Source organism: Schistocerca gregaria, chromosome 8 (assembly GCF_023897955.1).
Source record: "Schistocerca gregaria isolate iqSchGreg1 chromosome 8, iqSchGreg1.2, whole genome shotgun sequence".
Taxonomy (NCBI): Eukaryota; Metazoa; Arthropoda; class Insecta; order Orthoptera; family Acrididae; genus Schistocerca; species Schistocerca gregaria.
The window spans coordinates 506,286,847-506,304,407 of NC_064927.1; the positions used below are offsets into that span (position 1 = coordinate 506,286,847).

Here is a 17,561-nt window from a genome sequence, read left to right on the forward strand (position 1 = left end):
GCTCCTTTCAAGTGAAGGAGTTAAAAGTGCAACTGGTCAGCCGGAATGCTGTTCGTCAGTCACTGAGTCACGACCTTTCTTGAACTGCTCCACCCACTTGTAAAAATTTGCATGATTCATACAACTTTCACCACAAACTTTAGCCATTCTAAAGTGTATATTCACTGGTTTCTCCGCTTCAGCAAGTAAAAAACGAATAACTGAACGTTGTTCAACTAATGTGGACGTTTCAAGGGTACTCGCCATCTTGAAATGTATGTTTGAGGTGATACCCAGAACAATGTTGATACATCGGCTGATCAGGGCTCATCCCAGTGATGCCAAATTAAAGCCATAAAAGTGTGAAATTTGCCCCACTAACTGTTTTTTCCCCAGACCAATTTGTCTCTTTAATTATTGAATGCCCTCGTAAGTTTAATGAAAGTGAAGCATTACTGAAAAGTTTTAGGTAATAAACTATTTTGATGGAAAATAATCCACACAACAAATTAAATATATCACTGTAGTAAACATTAGGTTGGTTCATATGTTTGTAGCGTTTTTGTGTTCTGTGTTGGTATTCTGGTGCCCTTTAGAAGAAGTACAGCAGATGTACAGTAGAACAGTTCAGATACAGTGGTTGTTTGTATCTCCATGACACTGCAGCCTCTCATAAATTAGCATCTGTTAGGCAACAGTTTGTGCGCAATAACACCCCCCGAAATGGACTGACCTGACCAGATTCCCGACCTGAACGCAATGGAACACCTTTGGGATGAGATAGAATGTCAACTTCACTCCAGAACTCAACATTACTGTCTTCTCTGGTTTGGCTCATGAGGAAGAACAGGCTGATATTTCTTCACAGACATTCACATACTTTGCTGAAAGTGTCACCAGCAGAGTTCAATCCATCATAAAGGTGAAGGGTGGACACACCCCACATTAATAGGTGACCAGATAGTTTTGATCAGGTTGTATATAATAAACAGTAGATTTTATTTCCTTGCTATAAATTAGTAATACTGCATAAATTACTAATTTTAAATAAAAGGAAACTGTTATGGTTAAGAGTAAAAAATTCCACTTTAGTTTTTTTAACGATAATTTACCTGATGTGAACAGAGAATAGCTGTCTAAAGGCACAATTATTAACCCTCAGTCCTACTAAGCAGCCACAGCAGGTCTATATTTGAATTCTTTTTTACTTCCACAGCAGATTGTGCCAAATGAGGCTTGGAAGTAGCACAGTTACAGGTCGGAGAGGCAAATAAATTACATATCCCCCCCAAATGCTTGCCTCCTCCAGCATGGCACATGGCACCAGTCATAAGTTGGCTGTAATTTGCATAAATTGGAAGCCTTCGGTTGAGTAGCATATTTGCTTCAGCACATGCCCACTGGCCTTTGAGTTCTCGTAACAAGTAACGCTTTGACAAGCTGTCAGGGCCGGTTTGAGAACATTTATTCACAGAAGTGACTTATCGTTTGGTGACCCCTTTCCCTCGTAGAGGTTCACCCGTGTCAGTTTTCGCTCCTAATTGTGAAACATCCTGTATACAAATCTCGAAGCCACCCCATCCGCTCGGTGGCTGCCTCTCGACCGTTTCCTTACAGTTATAGAATGTGTGAAGACTGTGATTCTACACTGTCACTAAGTATCACCAAAATACCCTAAAAGTACCGTGTTTACTAATGCAGTCAAAATCAAGTCGTATCTAAATAGACGTTTCTCCAAATTTTACTTCCCAACAAAATATCTGACCGTGCATTTATCCCAGTTTAGCATAGAATAACCATATTAAATAAGATTTCAGGACATTGACAAAAAAATTGCTTCTACCATCAATAAACAAAAGAATACCAAAGTTGAGTGATGAACCCACAATTTTACACGACTCTCATTCAAAGTAATCACAACCCGTGTGGTTTGACAGCTACCCACCTTCGAATTACCCACTATAGAATGTTAGCACCAGTAGCATGCGAGCTTCACTGTCATTGGTCAATGTTTAAGAAATTAATGGCAGGCGCCCTTGTCCAAGTAGCAAAACATTACAATACTTCTGGTAAATGTTACAGCACAAGAATTTAGACACCCTCCCCCCCCCCCCCCCCAAAAAAAAAAAAAAAAGTTATAAAAAATACACATGCAGCGACAGCGGATTTAAAATGAAAAAAATTGAAATAATTAAAAGGGAAATGGCTACTGCTAATGAAAGTCAACAATGTCTACATAGAACACACCACTTCGTGGAGAACACTTTAATTCTAAAGAAGACAAATGTTATGTGAATGTCAGCCAAAAGGAAAATAAATTTCAAATTAAAATTGCTTACTATAATTTTGAGTCTTTGAGAGGAGAGCGATACTTTTAAATCTTATGTGTTGTGACGATGGTCATGATCTCGATGTAATTGTTGTTACAGATGTCCATATATGCACAGTTTTAACGTTTCTGGCACACACAATTTAAGTGTACTTATGCCACACACAGTTTATAAAACTTGCCGACCGTGACGTCTGTAGAAAGTCAATTCATATTATAAGAGCTGCGATCGCGAAAAAGTGCCCTGGGCAGGAATGTACTCACTCACAACAGACAGTTCGCGTAAGTTCAGAACAACTGTTACTGCTTATAGGCGTCAGGTAGTTCATTGAAATGCGAATAAATACAGTTCACAGTACTCGAGTGTACAAAAACACAGTCTAAATACAAGCTCAGTTCAATTCACAGACACAGAGCTACAATACCGTCCATTCTCGGTTGCGTTGTCATAGTTACTTTGACTCACGGCATAGTCTCAGTATTAACTTCGCCCAGTTTCTACACTCACTATTATCATTTCACATCCTGGTATAAAACAGTTATTAAAAACATACATCACTTGCCACTAAACTCAATCTTCGTAAGCAAAACCATCATGCTTCTTTATTATTCTCCACTCCATACTTATTATGCATCACAGACTTCTCCTATTAATTATCGATTTAATTACACAGCAACAAATATCTCACATTCCTTGTTTTTCCTAAATAAATAATACAGCTTCAAACCAAAATTATTCCTACAGCACCCTACTACCATTCCATACAAAGATGTTCACAAACAATTTACCTCTACTCCTTGATTTCCAAACCACTCCTCTATCTCTAATTCATCAATATCCTGAAAATTGTCACTTTTGGGTAAAATAGTCATATCCGGTTATTCTTTACTGACTCCTTTTCTAGAAAGATTGATAGTTGAAGAGTTGTTTTGATAGATACAAAGAATAGTAAAAGAGTTGGCAGCAGTGCAGAAAACTAAAAGGGAAATAGCACTACTATAGCTCGGGGCCCTGTGCATGCTACGGCACATATTCAGTTAGTGTAGTGAATCCCCTGAGGACTTACACCCTGGGTTTATATGGTTTCAAATCTACTATATTCTTCAGACCAAACTTCTTTCTTGACTTTGGATACACCAGATAATAAGCATTCGGATGTGGTATACCCACTACCTCAAATGGACCTCTATACACATTAAAAAAACTTTGATATCCCATTGTTAATCTTCTTAGATTTTAGTTAAGTCTTCACCAATACCAGATCTCCCACCTTAATTTCAACCTTCTTTAATTTTTTATCTTGGTGTCTCCTCCTCTCCTCTAACCTCTTTTCCACTAATTCTCGCAGTCTTTTCTTCTTCTCAGCCCAACTTAACTCATCCCTTGGTGGAAACGACAACTTCTCTACAAAACTCAAGGATCTTTCTCCCTCCATACTCTCATACAGGGTAAACCCAGTTACATCATGAGGCACTGTGTTCATTACATCCTCAATATTTTTCACAACACCTCCCCAGGAACTGTGATTATTACTATAATATGTGCGGCATAACCTTCCTATTTCTCTCATATAGTGCTCCACCGGGTTCCCGGCTGGGTGGTAAGTTGATGTATATACTACCACCATTCCCTGGTCAGTAAGACCTTCCTTCCAATGCTTACTAGTGAACTGGGATCCGTTCTCAGAAAATATTGCTTTTGGCTTACCAAATTTTACAAAATAGTCCTTTTCAAGTTTTGTCAGAATTGCCCTACCAGTGGCTTTACACAAAGGGTACAACCTTATAAATCTAGAAAATACTTCTAATACCACAAAAATGTAGGAAAAACCTCCTTTTGTCTTATGGCAAGGTCCCTAACAACTTCAGCCTATAACCCTCCTCACTTATCCTCTCAAAGGGTCGTAGAGTTCGACAGCTAATAACTCCATCAAATCATTGGGTTTTACATTCTGCTTAGGAAACTGGCATGTCTGATTGTAACCTTAGCTCTCTGACACTTATCACATGTCCTAATCCTGTTATTTACTCATTTTACCATGTTGTCAAAGGCCACACATTCTCTTAATTTCTGTATACATTTCCTTGCACCTACATGCCCAAAACTCAAATGAATGTAGTCAACTATTTCATCAATGCAGTCACTAGGCCAACACACCTTCAATCCTCTTGAACTTTCATTAGTTTGCCTAAACAAGATCCCACCATGCACTTTATAGTATTTCAGCAGTTTATCGTTACCATTTGGCATATCTAACTCTCTCTTAATCATTTCCCCGATCTCATCATGGTTTTGATACCTCCTCGTGTATTTACATATATTTTCTATTTTATTTCCCCTTGAACTCCCTTAATATAGAATAATTTCAGATGCTCTTCATCTATATCTTGTCCTATCTCCCCATTTTCCCCTAAAGGTAATCTGGATAATGCATCTGCAACTTTATTTTGACTACCCTTAACATACTTGATTTCAAATTCAAACTGTTGCATGATCACTACCCATCTTGTCATCCTAGTATGCATCAACCTAAATTTCTTGAAAAATATCAAAGCCCTATGATCAGTATATATGATGGTTTTATTTCCCCACAGATAATCCCTAAATTTTCTAAATCCCCAGATTATTGCCAAAGCTTCTTTAATGACCTGCTCGCAAATGCAATTGTTCTATGATCTTCCTTCCCACCTTCTCCAAAATCCTGAAATAATTCTAGTCCAATACAATATCCAATAGAATCAGTCTCCAAACAAAAAGGTCTAATAAGGTCAGGATGATGCAAAATTCTATCCTCTTTTAAAGCTCCCTTCAGCTGCGTAAAAGCTTCCTGACACTCACTGGTCCAAACAAATGGCACTTTAGGACTCAATAACTTATTTAAACTTGGATTGTTAAATACTTGTCCTGATACAAAATTTCTATAAAAGTTACATAAACCGAGAAAGGACTTTAATTGTTTTCAATGCTTCAGAGATGGACATTCTTTACCAGCTTTGATCTTCTCAGGGTCAACTTTGATACCTCTAGTGGACAAGATTCTACCTAAAAACTTTATTTCCTTTCTCACAAACTCACATTTCTTAAGTCTAAGGGTCGTGCCCCCTTTTCTCAAAGCCTGAAACACATCATCCAATAAACTACAATGTTCCTCCCATGACTCAGTGGAAATCAACAAATCATCTACGTACACAGTTATTCTAGAACTCAACCCTGCTCCCAAGACTTGGTCTAATGCTCGAATGAATATGGACACACTAATATTCAAACCAAAGGGTACTACAGTCTATTGGTAACATTTCCCATTTACCAAAAAGGCCGTATAGTTCCTATACTCCTCCACAAGTGAAACTTGCCAGTACCTCGCCATGAGATCGAGGCTAGTCATGTAGTTCATATTATAATACTTCTGCAATATCCCATCCATATTTTCGGGGTGGTCGGTCTCTCTACTCACTATGTAGTTCAAAGCTCTAGCATCAATAACCACTCTTACACTACCATCTTTCTTGCCCACCACTATTAAGGGACTACTGTATTCACTCTTGCTACTTTCTATAACTCCATAGTCTACCATTCTCTCAATCTCTTTATGTACAGCTTCCAGCTTCCCTCAACACAAATGGTATAGAAAACGGCTTTCTTGCAAAGGGTTCATGTGGTTTCACATCTAATTTACACTCAAAGTTCTTAACTTTACCAGGTCTATCTGAAAATACCTCTCTATTTATCCATAATACTTCCCTTAACTCTTCTTTCTGTTGTTTACTTACCCTTCTACCTTGTCCATCTGGTTCTTCAATTCTTCTATTATCTCTCTCTCCTCTCTGCTATCCCTATAATCCAAGTTCAACTCTAAATCTCCCATATTGACTCCTACTGTCATCACTCTCATTTTCAACTGACCAACTAAATCATTGCTACCCACTATCATTCCATCAAATTTCACACTTTTTTCTAATCCTTCATTATAAATAGTGGCAAAACTGTCCCCACAATTTACTCCTGCTTTACTCTGTGTCAACCAGTCTCTGCCCAGGATAATTTCCACACTGAGCCCAGGAACAACAAAAAAATTATGTACTAAGCTTATGCCCCCAAGTTCAAATTCTAAGATAATCTGTCGCTTGACCGCTTTGCTCAACTTGCCCGTAGCACCCATTATTTTTAACCCCAACAAAGGTACATCCATTGCCTCATTACCTTCCTTTATACAGTTGTAGAACTCCTCCGGTACAGCACTTATTTCACTCCCTGTATCCAAAAGAGCCTTTTGTTCCCTACCACAGGTTTTCATTTTCACAGAAGGTTGCCCAGCTTTAATATCCCCCACATCTTCATCTTCATGTAACAAATCTCTTTCAATATTATCATATTCCTATTTTCTACAACCTATCACTGAGCTTTCCTCTTCTCTTGACTCCCTTCTAATTGCATATAAACTCTCTTCCTCCTCACTACAAGTTGCCACATCCTTATCCTTGCCAATAATAAACACATTAGGCCTAATTTTTTTCTCCTCATCAGCATCTACACCATGGTTCAGGGAATCGGTAGAAATCTCTCCCTCAATAACTTCAGAACCTGGCCCATTCTCTTCCCCTTTACTTCTATGCAAATTACTCTGGAAAAGAAACGTATCCTCCGGTACCTCTTCTTCTCGCCCTTCACTGTCGCTACTACCACTACTTGTCTCTTCCTCCTCACTTTCAATACTTTCCATTTGTATCACTTCATTCTCCTTCTCCCTGTCTATTTGCTCCTTTTGATATTATGTAACACCATCATACATATGAGAAAATACCTCCATACATGAACCTCCCAATTCTATATTATTCCCACACTTAATTTTGGGCCCTATCTCTTCAATTACCAATTTATGACTTCCACACGCCCTATCACCATGATTAGTATTACTATTGCTCCACATCACAAAACATCTGACATCATTGTGGCAACTGGCAACATTGGTAGGCCCTGATACTTGACCCGCCCCAGCATGGGCCCTTACTGTTGCGGTGTACCGTTTCCCGTATTAAAACTTCCTCTCCTATTATAACCTCTACCATTACCCCTAAAATTCCCTCAACCTCTTTCTCCCCTACCTCTCACATTTACCTGATTCACTCTACTGGTCTGTTCCCTGTTCTCTTGGTATCTCCAAGAATCTCTACTTAAATTAAAAGAACGATTTGTCTGCCATCTATCCACACCTCTCACCCTATTCAGAAAATCTTTCAGATTATTATTATGCCCTATTAATCCACATCTCCTATTAGGAGGTAACTTCCCCATCAATACTTCTATTGTATCTCGATCACTCCAAGTACTGTCCAAATGCTTGAACCTATTGATCCGTCTTTCACAATATTGTCTCCTGCTCTCCCTATTTCGGTTATCATACCATGGCGCCTTCTTAAAAGCCTCGATTACATCACTCCACTCTAGACCAGTACTCTGCTAGAAAAGCTGACACAAAATCCTCAAACGTTTCATATCTATCTGGTGCATCTGCTTCCAAATCTAAACTCTCACCCTTTAAACATGCACTTGCCCTCCTTAATTTATCTTTCTTAATCAACTCTACAGTAAACTGACTTTGTAAACTATTCACAATAGCCACTGGATGGACGTTGCCTTTGGGATCAAATACTATATTATTAAAATTACTACCATCTCTCATATGTACTACTACAGATGGAGGTGTACAATTCCTATCTTCTACTTTTCTTTCCAAAGTTCCTACTCTTTTCTCAATCACAGAAGTGGACTCCCTGATTCTTCCCATTTCTACTTGAGCTTTCTTACTATGTTCCTGTAAAATACTATCACAATATCCCTTCACTTCTGTCTGTCTTTTATCACACACTTCAGCCTGTGCTACAATATTCTTATCCAAGCAATCTACCCTTCCATTTACCTCCTCCCTAAAACTCTTTTGCTTTTCCATCAGCTCGAATTCAGTTTCTTTAAATGTTTCTTTAACATCATCTTTAAATTTGTCAAAATCTTTGCCTATATCCAACTTTATATTTGAAATCGTCTTTTCTATCCCATCATCTAGCTCCCTTTTAAAATCCTCAAACCTTTGTTCAAATTTCCTATCTAAATTCTTTAGTTCTTCTCCCATATCCTTTTGTGATTCGCTAACAGCTTCCATTTTCTTATTTATACCCTCTATATCTTCTCTTGAACCTTATGGCCCCCTTTCATTCCTCTCATTTCCGCTAACAGTACAGCAAACATACTTTTTAGCCCTCCTGTTCCATCTACATCTTTATTAACCTCTGGTTCTGTCTTAATTACTGTATCCTTTTCCACCTTTACCATAGCAATTTCATGTTCTTTATTTTCCCTTTGCTCGTCATCCCACACTTTAAAACTAGCTACATGTTCATCCTCTTTAATAGTCATCTTGTCTATTTTCTGGTCCTAACACAAAAAACCACTCACACCAATTATCAAAATTTTGAAACTGAGATCTGAAGATTTCAATTCCTTAAGACAGCGTCAAAATATCCTGTCCTGTCACTCCACGATATATGTGACGACTGTGATTCTGCCCTGTCACTAAGTATCGCCAAAATACCCGAAAAGTACTGTGTTTACTAATGCAGTCAAAATCAAGTCATATCTAAATAGACGTTTCTCCAAATTTTACTTCCCAACAAAATATCTGACCATGCATTTCCGGGGGTAACAGACTGGGTACGGATTCCAGGCGTTCGAGAAAGTGGTTGGTGTCTTTGATGAAGGATGGGAAACCCAAACATCCTGGCCGCCCCATTGTATCTGGTTACGAAGCCCCGACAGAACGTATCTCTGCCTACGTAGATCAACACCTTCAACCTATTACATGCAGTCTCCCATCCTTCATCAAAGACACCAACCACTTTCTCGAATGCCTGGAATCCGTACCCAGTCTGTTACCCCCGGGAACCATCCTTGTAACCATTGATGCCACTTACCTATACACGAATATCCCGCACATCCAGGGCCTCGCTGCAATGGAGCACTTCCTTGCACGCCGATCACCTGCCACCCTACCGAAAACCTCTTTCCTCGTCACCTTAGCCAGCTTCATCCTGACCCACAACTTCTTCACTTTTGAAGGCCAGACATACCAACAATTAAAGGGAACAGCCATGGGTACCAGGATGGCCCCCTCGTATGCCAACCTATTTATGGGTCGCTTAGAGGAAGCCTTCTTGGTTACCCAAGCCTGCCAACCCAATGTTTGGTACACATTTATTGATGACATCTTCATGATCTGGACTCACAGTGAAGAACAACTCCAGAATTTCCTCTCCAACCTCAACTTCTTTGGATCCATCAGATTCACCTGGTCCTACTCCAAATCCCATGCCACTTTCCTTGACGTTGACCTCCATCTGTCCAATGGCCAGCTTCACACATCCGTCCACATGAAACCCACCAACAAGCAACAGTACCTCCATTATGACAGCTGCCACCCATTCCATATCAAACGGTCCCTTCCCTACAGCCTAGGCCTTCGTGGCAAACGAATCTGCTCCAGTCCTGAATCCCTCGACCATTACACCAACAACCTGAAAACAGCTTTCGCATCCCGCAACTACCCTCCCGACCTGGTACAGAAGCAGATAACCAGAGCCACTTCCTCATCCCCTCAAACCCAGAACCTCTCACAGAAGAACCCCAAAAGTGCCCCACTTGTGACAGAATACTTCCCGGGACTGGATCAGACCTTGAATGTGGCTCTCCAGCAGGGATACGACTTCCTAAAATCCTGCCCCGAAATGAGATCCATCCTTCATGAAATCCTCCCCACTCCACCAAGAGTGTCTTTCCACCGTCCACCTAACCTTCGTATCCTCTTGGTTCATCCCTATGAAATCCCCAAACCACCTTCCCTGCCCTCTGGCTCCTACCCTTGCAACCACCCCCGGTGTAAAACCTGTCCTATGCACCCTCCCACCACCACCTACTCCAGTCCTGTAACCCGGAAGGTGTACACGATCAATGGGAGATGCACGGCCAGCACATCTTGGCACAGTGTTACACCGTCCGAGTTATCTGGATACTTCCCACCAACACCAACCTATCCGAACTCTGGAGTTGGGAACTCGCCCTTCAGTATATCCTCTCTTCTCAATATCCGCCAGGCCTCAACCTCCGCTAATTTCAAGTTGCCGCCGCTCATACCTCACCTGTCTTTCAACAACTTCTTTGCCTCTGTACTTCCGCCTCGACTGACATCTCTGCCCTTACTCTTTGCCTTTAAATATGTCTGCTTGTGTCTGTGTATGTACGGATGCATATGTGTGTGTGTGTGTGTGTGTGTGTGTGTGTGTGTGTGTGTGTGTGTGTGTGTGTGAGTGTACACCTGTCCTCTTTTTCCCCCTAAGGGTAGTCTTTCTGCTCCCGGGATTGGAATGACTCCTTACCCTCTCCCTTAAAACCCACATTCTTTCGTCTTTCCCTCTCCTTCCTGAAGAAGCAACCATTGGTTGCGAAAGCTAGTAATTCTGTGTGTGTGTTTGTGTGTCTGCCTGTCTGCCGGCGCTTTCCCGCTTGGTAAGTCTTGGAATCTTTGTTTTTAATATATTTTTCCCATGTGGAAGTTTCTTTCTATTTTATTTACATCTTCATTAATTAGTACTATATTAAGTATACAAGTAGTGTTTTGAGCATACTAGTTGAAGTCTTGATGTATTTCAAGTTGTTAAGACATTTGATGTACAGGACTAATGTCGCCATCTACAAAGTCGTGATCAAAATTTTCCAGGCTTTCCTTAAATACTATTTCTTGTTATAGCTTGTGTGATTTTTTCAGTACGAGTATGTCAGTCCCTTGTGCCATGTAAGTCCAGCTGAGTCATTGCCGTGTCCTGGTTGGCAGACCCTATGAACACAAACTTGGTACTCCTTTCAGAGGGCGAGCTGTGGCGGGACCTGCAGCCGCTGGGGACGGGTCGCACGGGAGCGGCAGCTGGCAGCGGGTCCAGTCTAGCAGCGGCCGTGTCCAGACCCAACCAGTGCCTGCTCTGGATCACCCGCCAGCCTGACGCGCTGTCACTCGGGGTTGCCAAACTCAAGTGGACACTCACAGAAATACGAGACCTCGAGGCTCGCAAAGGTACTCACTTCGCTGCTGCTTGTACCGGCAGGTGTTCCTGCATCCTAGATTAGTGAACCCGTAAGAAGGCAAGTGATGGGGAGATGTGTTGAGCAATCAGCAAGCAAGCCACTGTTTATCTAAAATGTGTTCTGAGGGTCGTTTGATTGTTGAAATAAAATAGGTTATCCACTACTGGCTTGCTGGGATCACCGTAGCTTCTTCAGTCCTGTCGGCTGTCACTTCTGGAGATTCCTGTACGACCTTCACAGTTACTGTAGTAGTCTCGGGATCCCCAAAGACAATCCCCTACTTCATGCCATTACCCTTCTTCCACAACATTGACAAGGGGTTGGATTTGTGGGGCATTATCTAAAACTATTTGCATGTTATTTCTGTGTCACACTAATATTTATGAAGAGTATGAGTCATCTACAGCCTCTGGCAGTAGAGCAGATGGTGGGGGACAGTGAGGGGAGGGGGGGGGGGGGGGCATGGTGACAGATCATAAAATGAAGCGCATTTATTATAGGAGTCACTTGCCAATTTTTTTGGTCTCAGAGTGCACACATTTCTAATGAAGATTGTCTGTAATTGTACTAAACTGCAGTTTTAGCGTCACTAGTACAGTAGGAAACAGTGTGGCCTTTTAAAGTTTATATCCATGTCTCTATTTTTGCCTGATGATATTTGTTGCTGTCTAATAGGATATTCTCAGTCAATTCAATTTTTCTCTTTTTTTATTTAATATTTTTTTTTATTTTCAGTGAATACCTAACATTGTTGCTATATGAACACAATATTTTCTTGTGAATAATTCATTCAATACTGTAGGTGTATTCATAAGAAGTATGTACTTTTAGATTATGGAACCAAAGTGGCTGTACTCGTATTCTTAGCAATAACATGAAAAGACAAAGTTAGTGTCTGCTAATAAATTAACCTTACAGTGTTAGTATCAGATTATTCTTCCTAAAAACATTTTGTGGGTACCCATCAGTTGTTTGAGTTACAATAAGTTCTGTGTGATTTCTGTCAAATTAGAGTTTGAAGCTACCATACATTATCAAACTGACTGAATCAGTTATAACAGAAATGTAACAATATTATGAGAAAGAAAGTAGATACTCACGACATAGCGGAAGTGCTGAGTTGCAGATAGGCACAACAAAAAGACTCACAGTTAAAGCTTTCAGCCATTAAGGCCTTCATCAGCAATACACACACACACACACACACACACACACACACACACACAAGTGCAGTCTCAGACAACTGAAACCACACTGCGAGCAGCAGCATCAGTGCGTGATGGAAGTGGTGACTGGGTGGGGTAAGGAAGAGGCTGGGGCAGGCACAGTGGTTGCAGCTTAGCTTGTAGATCACATGACTGGTTGTTTTTGAACAGAATAAGTTTGTTAAATCTTGCTGAAGTGAACTGTAAGATTGTTGTTATCAAATAACTTTGAAATAAATTATATGTTTTTGCATCTTTGCTCTAAATACGGGGTTAAATTCTCTGGGTGTTAAACAATAAATTCAAGCATTATTGCATGGAGGAAATGTCGATTTTAGTAAAACTGAAGGTATTCTGAAGTTTTATGCAAATAATATATAAATACATCTGTGATGTCACATTCCACTCTCGCTTGTATTTGTGTGAAACATGACAAGGGTGTTATCCAACACTTTTCATGTGCCATATTCCTTGCTAATGATACATGTTGGTTCATATGGCTGCACTGTACCTGTATTTATTTTGCAGCCCGGGTGTATCTCAAGCTGGAAGTATTTGAGGGTGACCGGCGCACAGCATCTCACAACTCGAAGCCCTTCACACCTGGCATCTCAGTGTACCTGACAGCGGACGATGACGCAGTGCTGCAACTGCCGATGCCAGACTATGTGTCAGACCCTGACGGGCTTGCCGTGCACATCAGCCTGTGTATGAGGCCAAGTGGCAAGCTGGGTGAGTTTGCACACAAGCTGTGCTCTGCAAAGTGTATTTCTGAAAGGGCATTTGAAAAGTGCAATTCATATCATAGGTTCTGATGCACTAACACTCCAGAGCCAAGTGCATGCCATGTCTTACCATGGTGTCATTTATGACATGTATGTTTTAATTGTTCCTGAGTAGATCAATGAGTTTTCAGTTCCCTTTGGAAAACTACACTTTAAAAATTAATTAAAAAACCAAACAATAATTTTTGCTGGCAGAGAGTAAGCACCAACATGCACAACAAGCATTCCTCAAACCATTGTGACACAGGATGGGAACAATGGGGTGCTACATTGTCTTCCTGATGTTGTCGGTAAATTGCGATTGCGCTCATAAATTTGAGAAAGTAGACGTTAATAAATTTCGCTTAGAGGAGCATATGGAAGCATGTGTGACAGAATTTCGTAATAAAACCTATTTAATAATAGGTGTATACTCAGCACTTGCAGCAAATTTTAGTCTGTCCACCATGTAACATTAAAAATATGCACACATACCCATTTCATTCGTGCCCCCCCCCCCCCCCCCCCCCGCCCCCCTCCTCCATATACACCAAACGGGGTTTTTTGGTGGTTTTAACATAAATTTTCTGAAAAACTTTTGCAGTAAGAATTTATTGCAGACAGTGACATAGCAATTCAACGTAATTCCTACATTAAGCTAACCAACTATGATAGCTAATTGCCCAAAAACAGCATTAAGAATGTGAGAATGGAGGAAATATAGCAGCCTGTTAAAACATGTTATAAGTTTTTAAATTTGAATAGTGAATGTGGGGAAATAACACAGAGGCATATTTTAAGGTTTTTCTAAGAAATTTACTTTAACTTCTCCAGCCTTTATTTATAGCCCAAAAGAGATTTCATTCTGGATAGCCCAAATATTATGATTGCATCATTAATTACATTTTGATATGTTCATAATTTATATTAACTTTAATAACATTATAAGAGTTTACACATTAACTGCCTCCTCAAATTCAGAAACACAGTGATTCATTCCAATCCCGGGAGCAGAAAGACTTACCTTAGGGGCAAAAAAAGGGCAGGTATACACTCGCACACACACACACACACATCCATCCACACATATACAGACACAAGCACACATATGTAAAGGCAAAGAGTTTGGGCAGAGACGTCAGTCGAGGCAGAAGTACAGAGGCAAAGATGTTTTGTGTGTGTGTTTGTGTTTGTTCTAAGTCAGGTAACATAACACTGCCGCAAGCATTTTAATGTTGATGCGTGTATCATAGTGCAGCAGTGATCAACAACAGTTGTGCAGAAAGTAAGGTAATACTGCAAACTGCTCTTAGCTCCATAATCAGTTGTCATAGTGTGCTTAAAGTCACATAATTTCAACATCTCTCCTTACCCCATATGCATTGATTCTACTGACTCCAAATAGCAGAATCAGAAGGCTACCTATAAGATGCTATCCAAAATATCTGATAATTTCATTATAAAAGTCAAAAAACTATACAAAACATCCTAATGTCACCTCAGGTATGTATGCAATGATCCCAGCATTGTTCCCATTTTTGTAGCACTCCTTAAAGTCCTCAGGATGAAGGCTGTTCAGGACTCTTTGTGATTCCACATGGATGTCTTCAGTTGAGTCCAAACATCTCCGTTCCAATGCAGCTATCACCTTTGGGAAAGGTAGAAGTTGCACAGGGCTAGTAGGTAGGGTAGGCAGACATTTCCATGTTGTGTTTGGCAAGGAATTCCTTCACAATGAACAGGGTGTGTTGTCTTTCTATTTCCACAACTTTGGTGATTTGGACCAAACATTTTTCCTGAATTGCCTCAAAATGTTATAGTAAAATTCTCCATTGACAGTTTGACCAAGTAGAACAAACATCTTGTGCACTATTCTCAGAATGTTGGAAAAAAGAAAGACTGATAGAAACTAAGAAAGATCGGTGTTGACTTAATAGTGCTGAAAACTTTTTGAGCTTTTTTTCAGCAAAGCAGAAGATGGCGTTCTTCAGTGTGATGATTTCTGCTATGTTTCAGGGTCATAACCATAGACTCAAGATTCATCACCTGATATGACTCAGGACAAGAAATTTGGTCATTCTCAATCTCTTTGTTGGAGTTCAGTGTGTGTCTGAATCCTGAAATTTTGTAAGTCTATACTGAGAAGGAGAGGGACAAACTTCGCTGCAGTTTGTCTCACATTCAGTTCATTGGTTAGAATTTGTTGAAATGTACCCTATGACAGCCCAAGTTTGTTACAAACATCATGAATTATCTGCCTTCAGTCTTCACGAATGATTTCACGCACTTCTGTGATCGTTTCTGGTGTTGCGCATGTTGATTGTTGAGCAGAAAGCCTATCATCTTCGACAGATTTTTGATCCTCTCGAAGTGCTTGAACCACTTAGATGTTCTTGTTTGAATCAGTATGTTCTCACCAAATGTCCCTGACAGTATGTGGTGGGTTTCAGCTGCAGTTTTCTTTGACTTGAAACAGAATTTGATGTAAATCTGTTGCTCATTCGTGTTAGCCATTCCACTGTTTGCAGAAGCGCTGAAACACACCGTGACATGCACCATTACAACACGCAGCTGCATGTACCGAAGATGACCCACCTTTGTGCCACAGTATCTAAAACTTATACCTCGAGACATCTAGTGGCCGAGTATTGTACTGCTACTGGTTTAAACGGTACTCTGGAATTCTCAGATATTTTGGGTAGTACCTCGTATACTGTTAATTCAAACACTACGAACTAGCAATATTGATATTCAACTCTTTTTTAAACTTTTGTGCACAGGATCCCGTGTAGTGCTGGGGTGTGCAATACTGTCGTCAGATGACGGTGGGGAGGGAGCCGCACACCTTGTGGAAGCCTTCCAGACCCCTTCCACTGCTGTGAACAAGTGGCACCCTATGCTCAAGGTGACGTAGCAACAGCTAAAGACCACAGCTCAGACCAATCCATCGCTGTGCTGTCGCTGCTGTCGTGTGGTACACCCGTGTCTCCTAGGCATTTGGTACAACAAACAGTTGTAGAAGTCTAAATATGAAGCATAGTGCCTTTCTCTTCTGCTCAGTTACTGTTTTACAGTTTCACAAAGCTTAGCATAAGAGTTCCTTATGCATTATTGAGTGTTCTGGAGATTGATGGAATGAGATTTTCAATATTGCCTCCTCTCATTTTCTGCTCTCTTCTTTTAGATAATCATCTAATAAACATGTGATAATTTGTAGAGCTGGAAGTTTTGAGGCAAGTTTTCCACAGCTACATGATTGCTACAACAGATGTTTCCAGACATCGTGCACTATCATTAGATGAAGTTTCCATTGCTGACCTCACTATAAATGGACCAATAATTCACAATTTAAAAAAGATGTGCGGTGCAGAGATGTTACAACTCATTCTGCTACAAGTTTATGGATGGAGAGTAATGCTCCGTAAGTAGCTAATTGTATCCAAAACTACACGAAACCTTATGATAAATTTCAGTCATAAATTGGCATAGGTTGAGTAAGTACTTGTGCACCGGTCTAATCTTCATAATGAGACTCGTGGATTGGTGACTAATATTATTATTTCTGGACTTCACTGAGAAAGGGTATAATGAATTCCAGTAACTGAGAACTTGATCGGTCCAAGCATATGAAGGCTGTATACATTTGCCATATTAAAGACTGAATTTATGTCAGTCCAAATGACTGGGTTGATTAGATTTGGGCAAAAAGTTAATTTCTATGTTATCTAAATGGCTCTCCAGAGATAATGATCTTGCACTAGAGTGGTTGCACTAATTCAAGTGTGGTACTGTGGCATCTTCCTTCAGTGAAAGATTTCAGTGCTGGAAGAATGAAATGCAATGGAAACAGGTGACATAATCTTATTATTTCAATTGATCTTAACTGACAATTTACTGGAATTTTACAATCTAATATTTTCGTATGTAGTATATGTAAATAAATAATATCTTAAATTTATTTTGTAAATCTTCTATTTTACTGATTTCTGACGAAAATTTGTGATATAAGATTTTTCTGTAAATAAAATATATGTTTCTATAAATTAATTGGTGTATTTTGTTTATTTTACCTGAGTCTCCTAATGTGGTTCCCATTCTTGTTGCAAAATATGTATAGACTTACAATCTAACCATAACCTCTGACGTACAAAAATAAT

General features: G+C 40.0%; 1 protein-coding gene across 1 annotated transcript in view; it reads left to right on the top strand.

Moving 5' to 3' along the window:
* Window positions 1-17,072, top strand: part of LOC126284568 (uncharacterized) — a 207,753-nt gene extending 190,681 nt beyond the window's left edge. Inside the window, exons 4-6 of the mRNA XM_049983581.1 lie at window positions 11,221-11,424; window positions 13,169-13,372; window positions 16,185-17,072. Of these exons, the coding sequence (XP_049839538.1) occupies window positions 11,221-11,424; window positions 13,169-13,372; window positions 16,185-16,318 (542 nt within the window). The 3' untranslated portion in view covers window positions 16,319-17,072. The remainder of the gene's footprint in view (window positions 1-11,220; window positions 11,425-13,168; window positions 13,373-16,184) is intronic.
* Window positions 17,073-17,561: the final 489 nt, after the last annotated feature.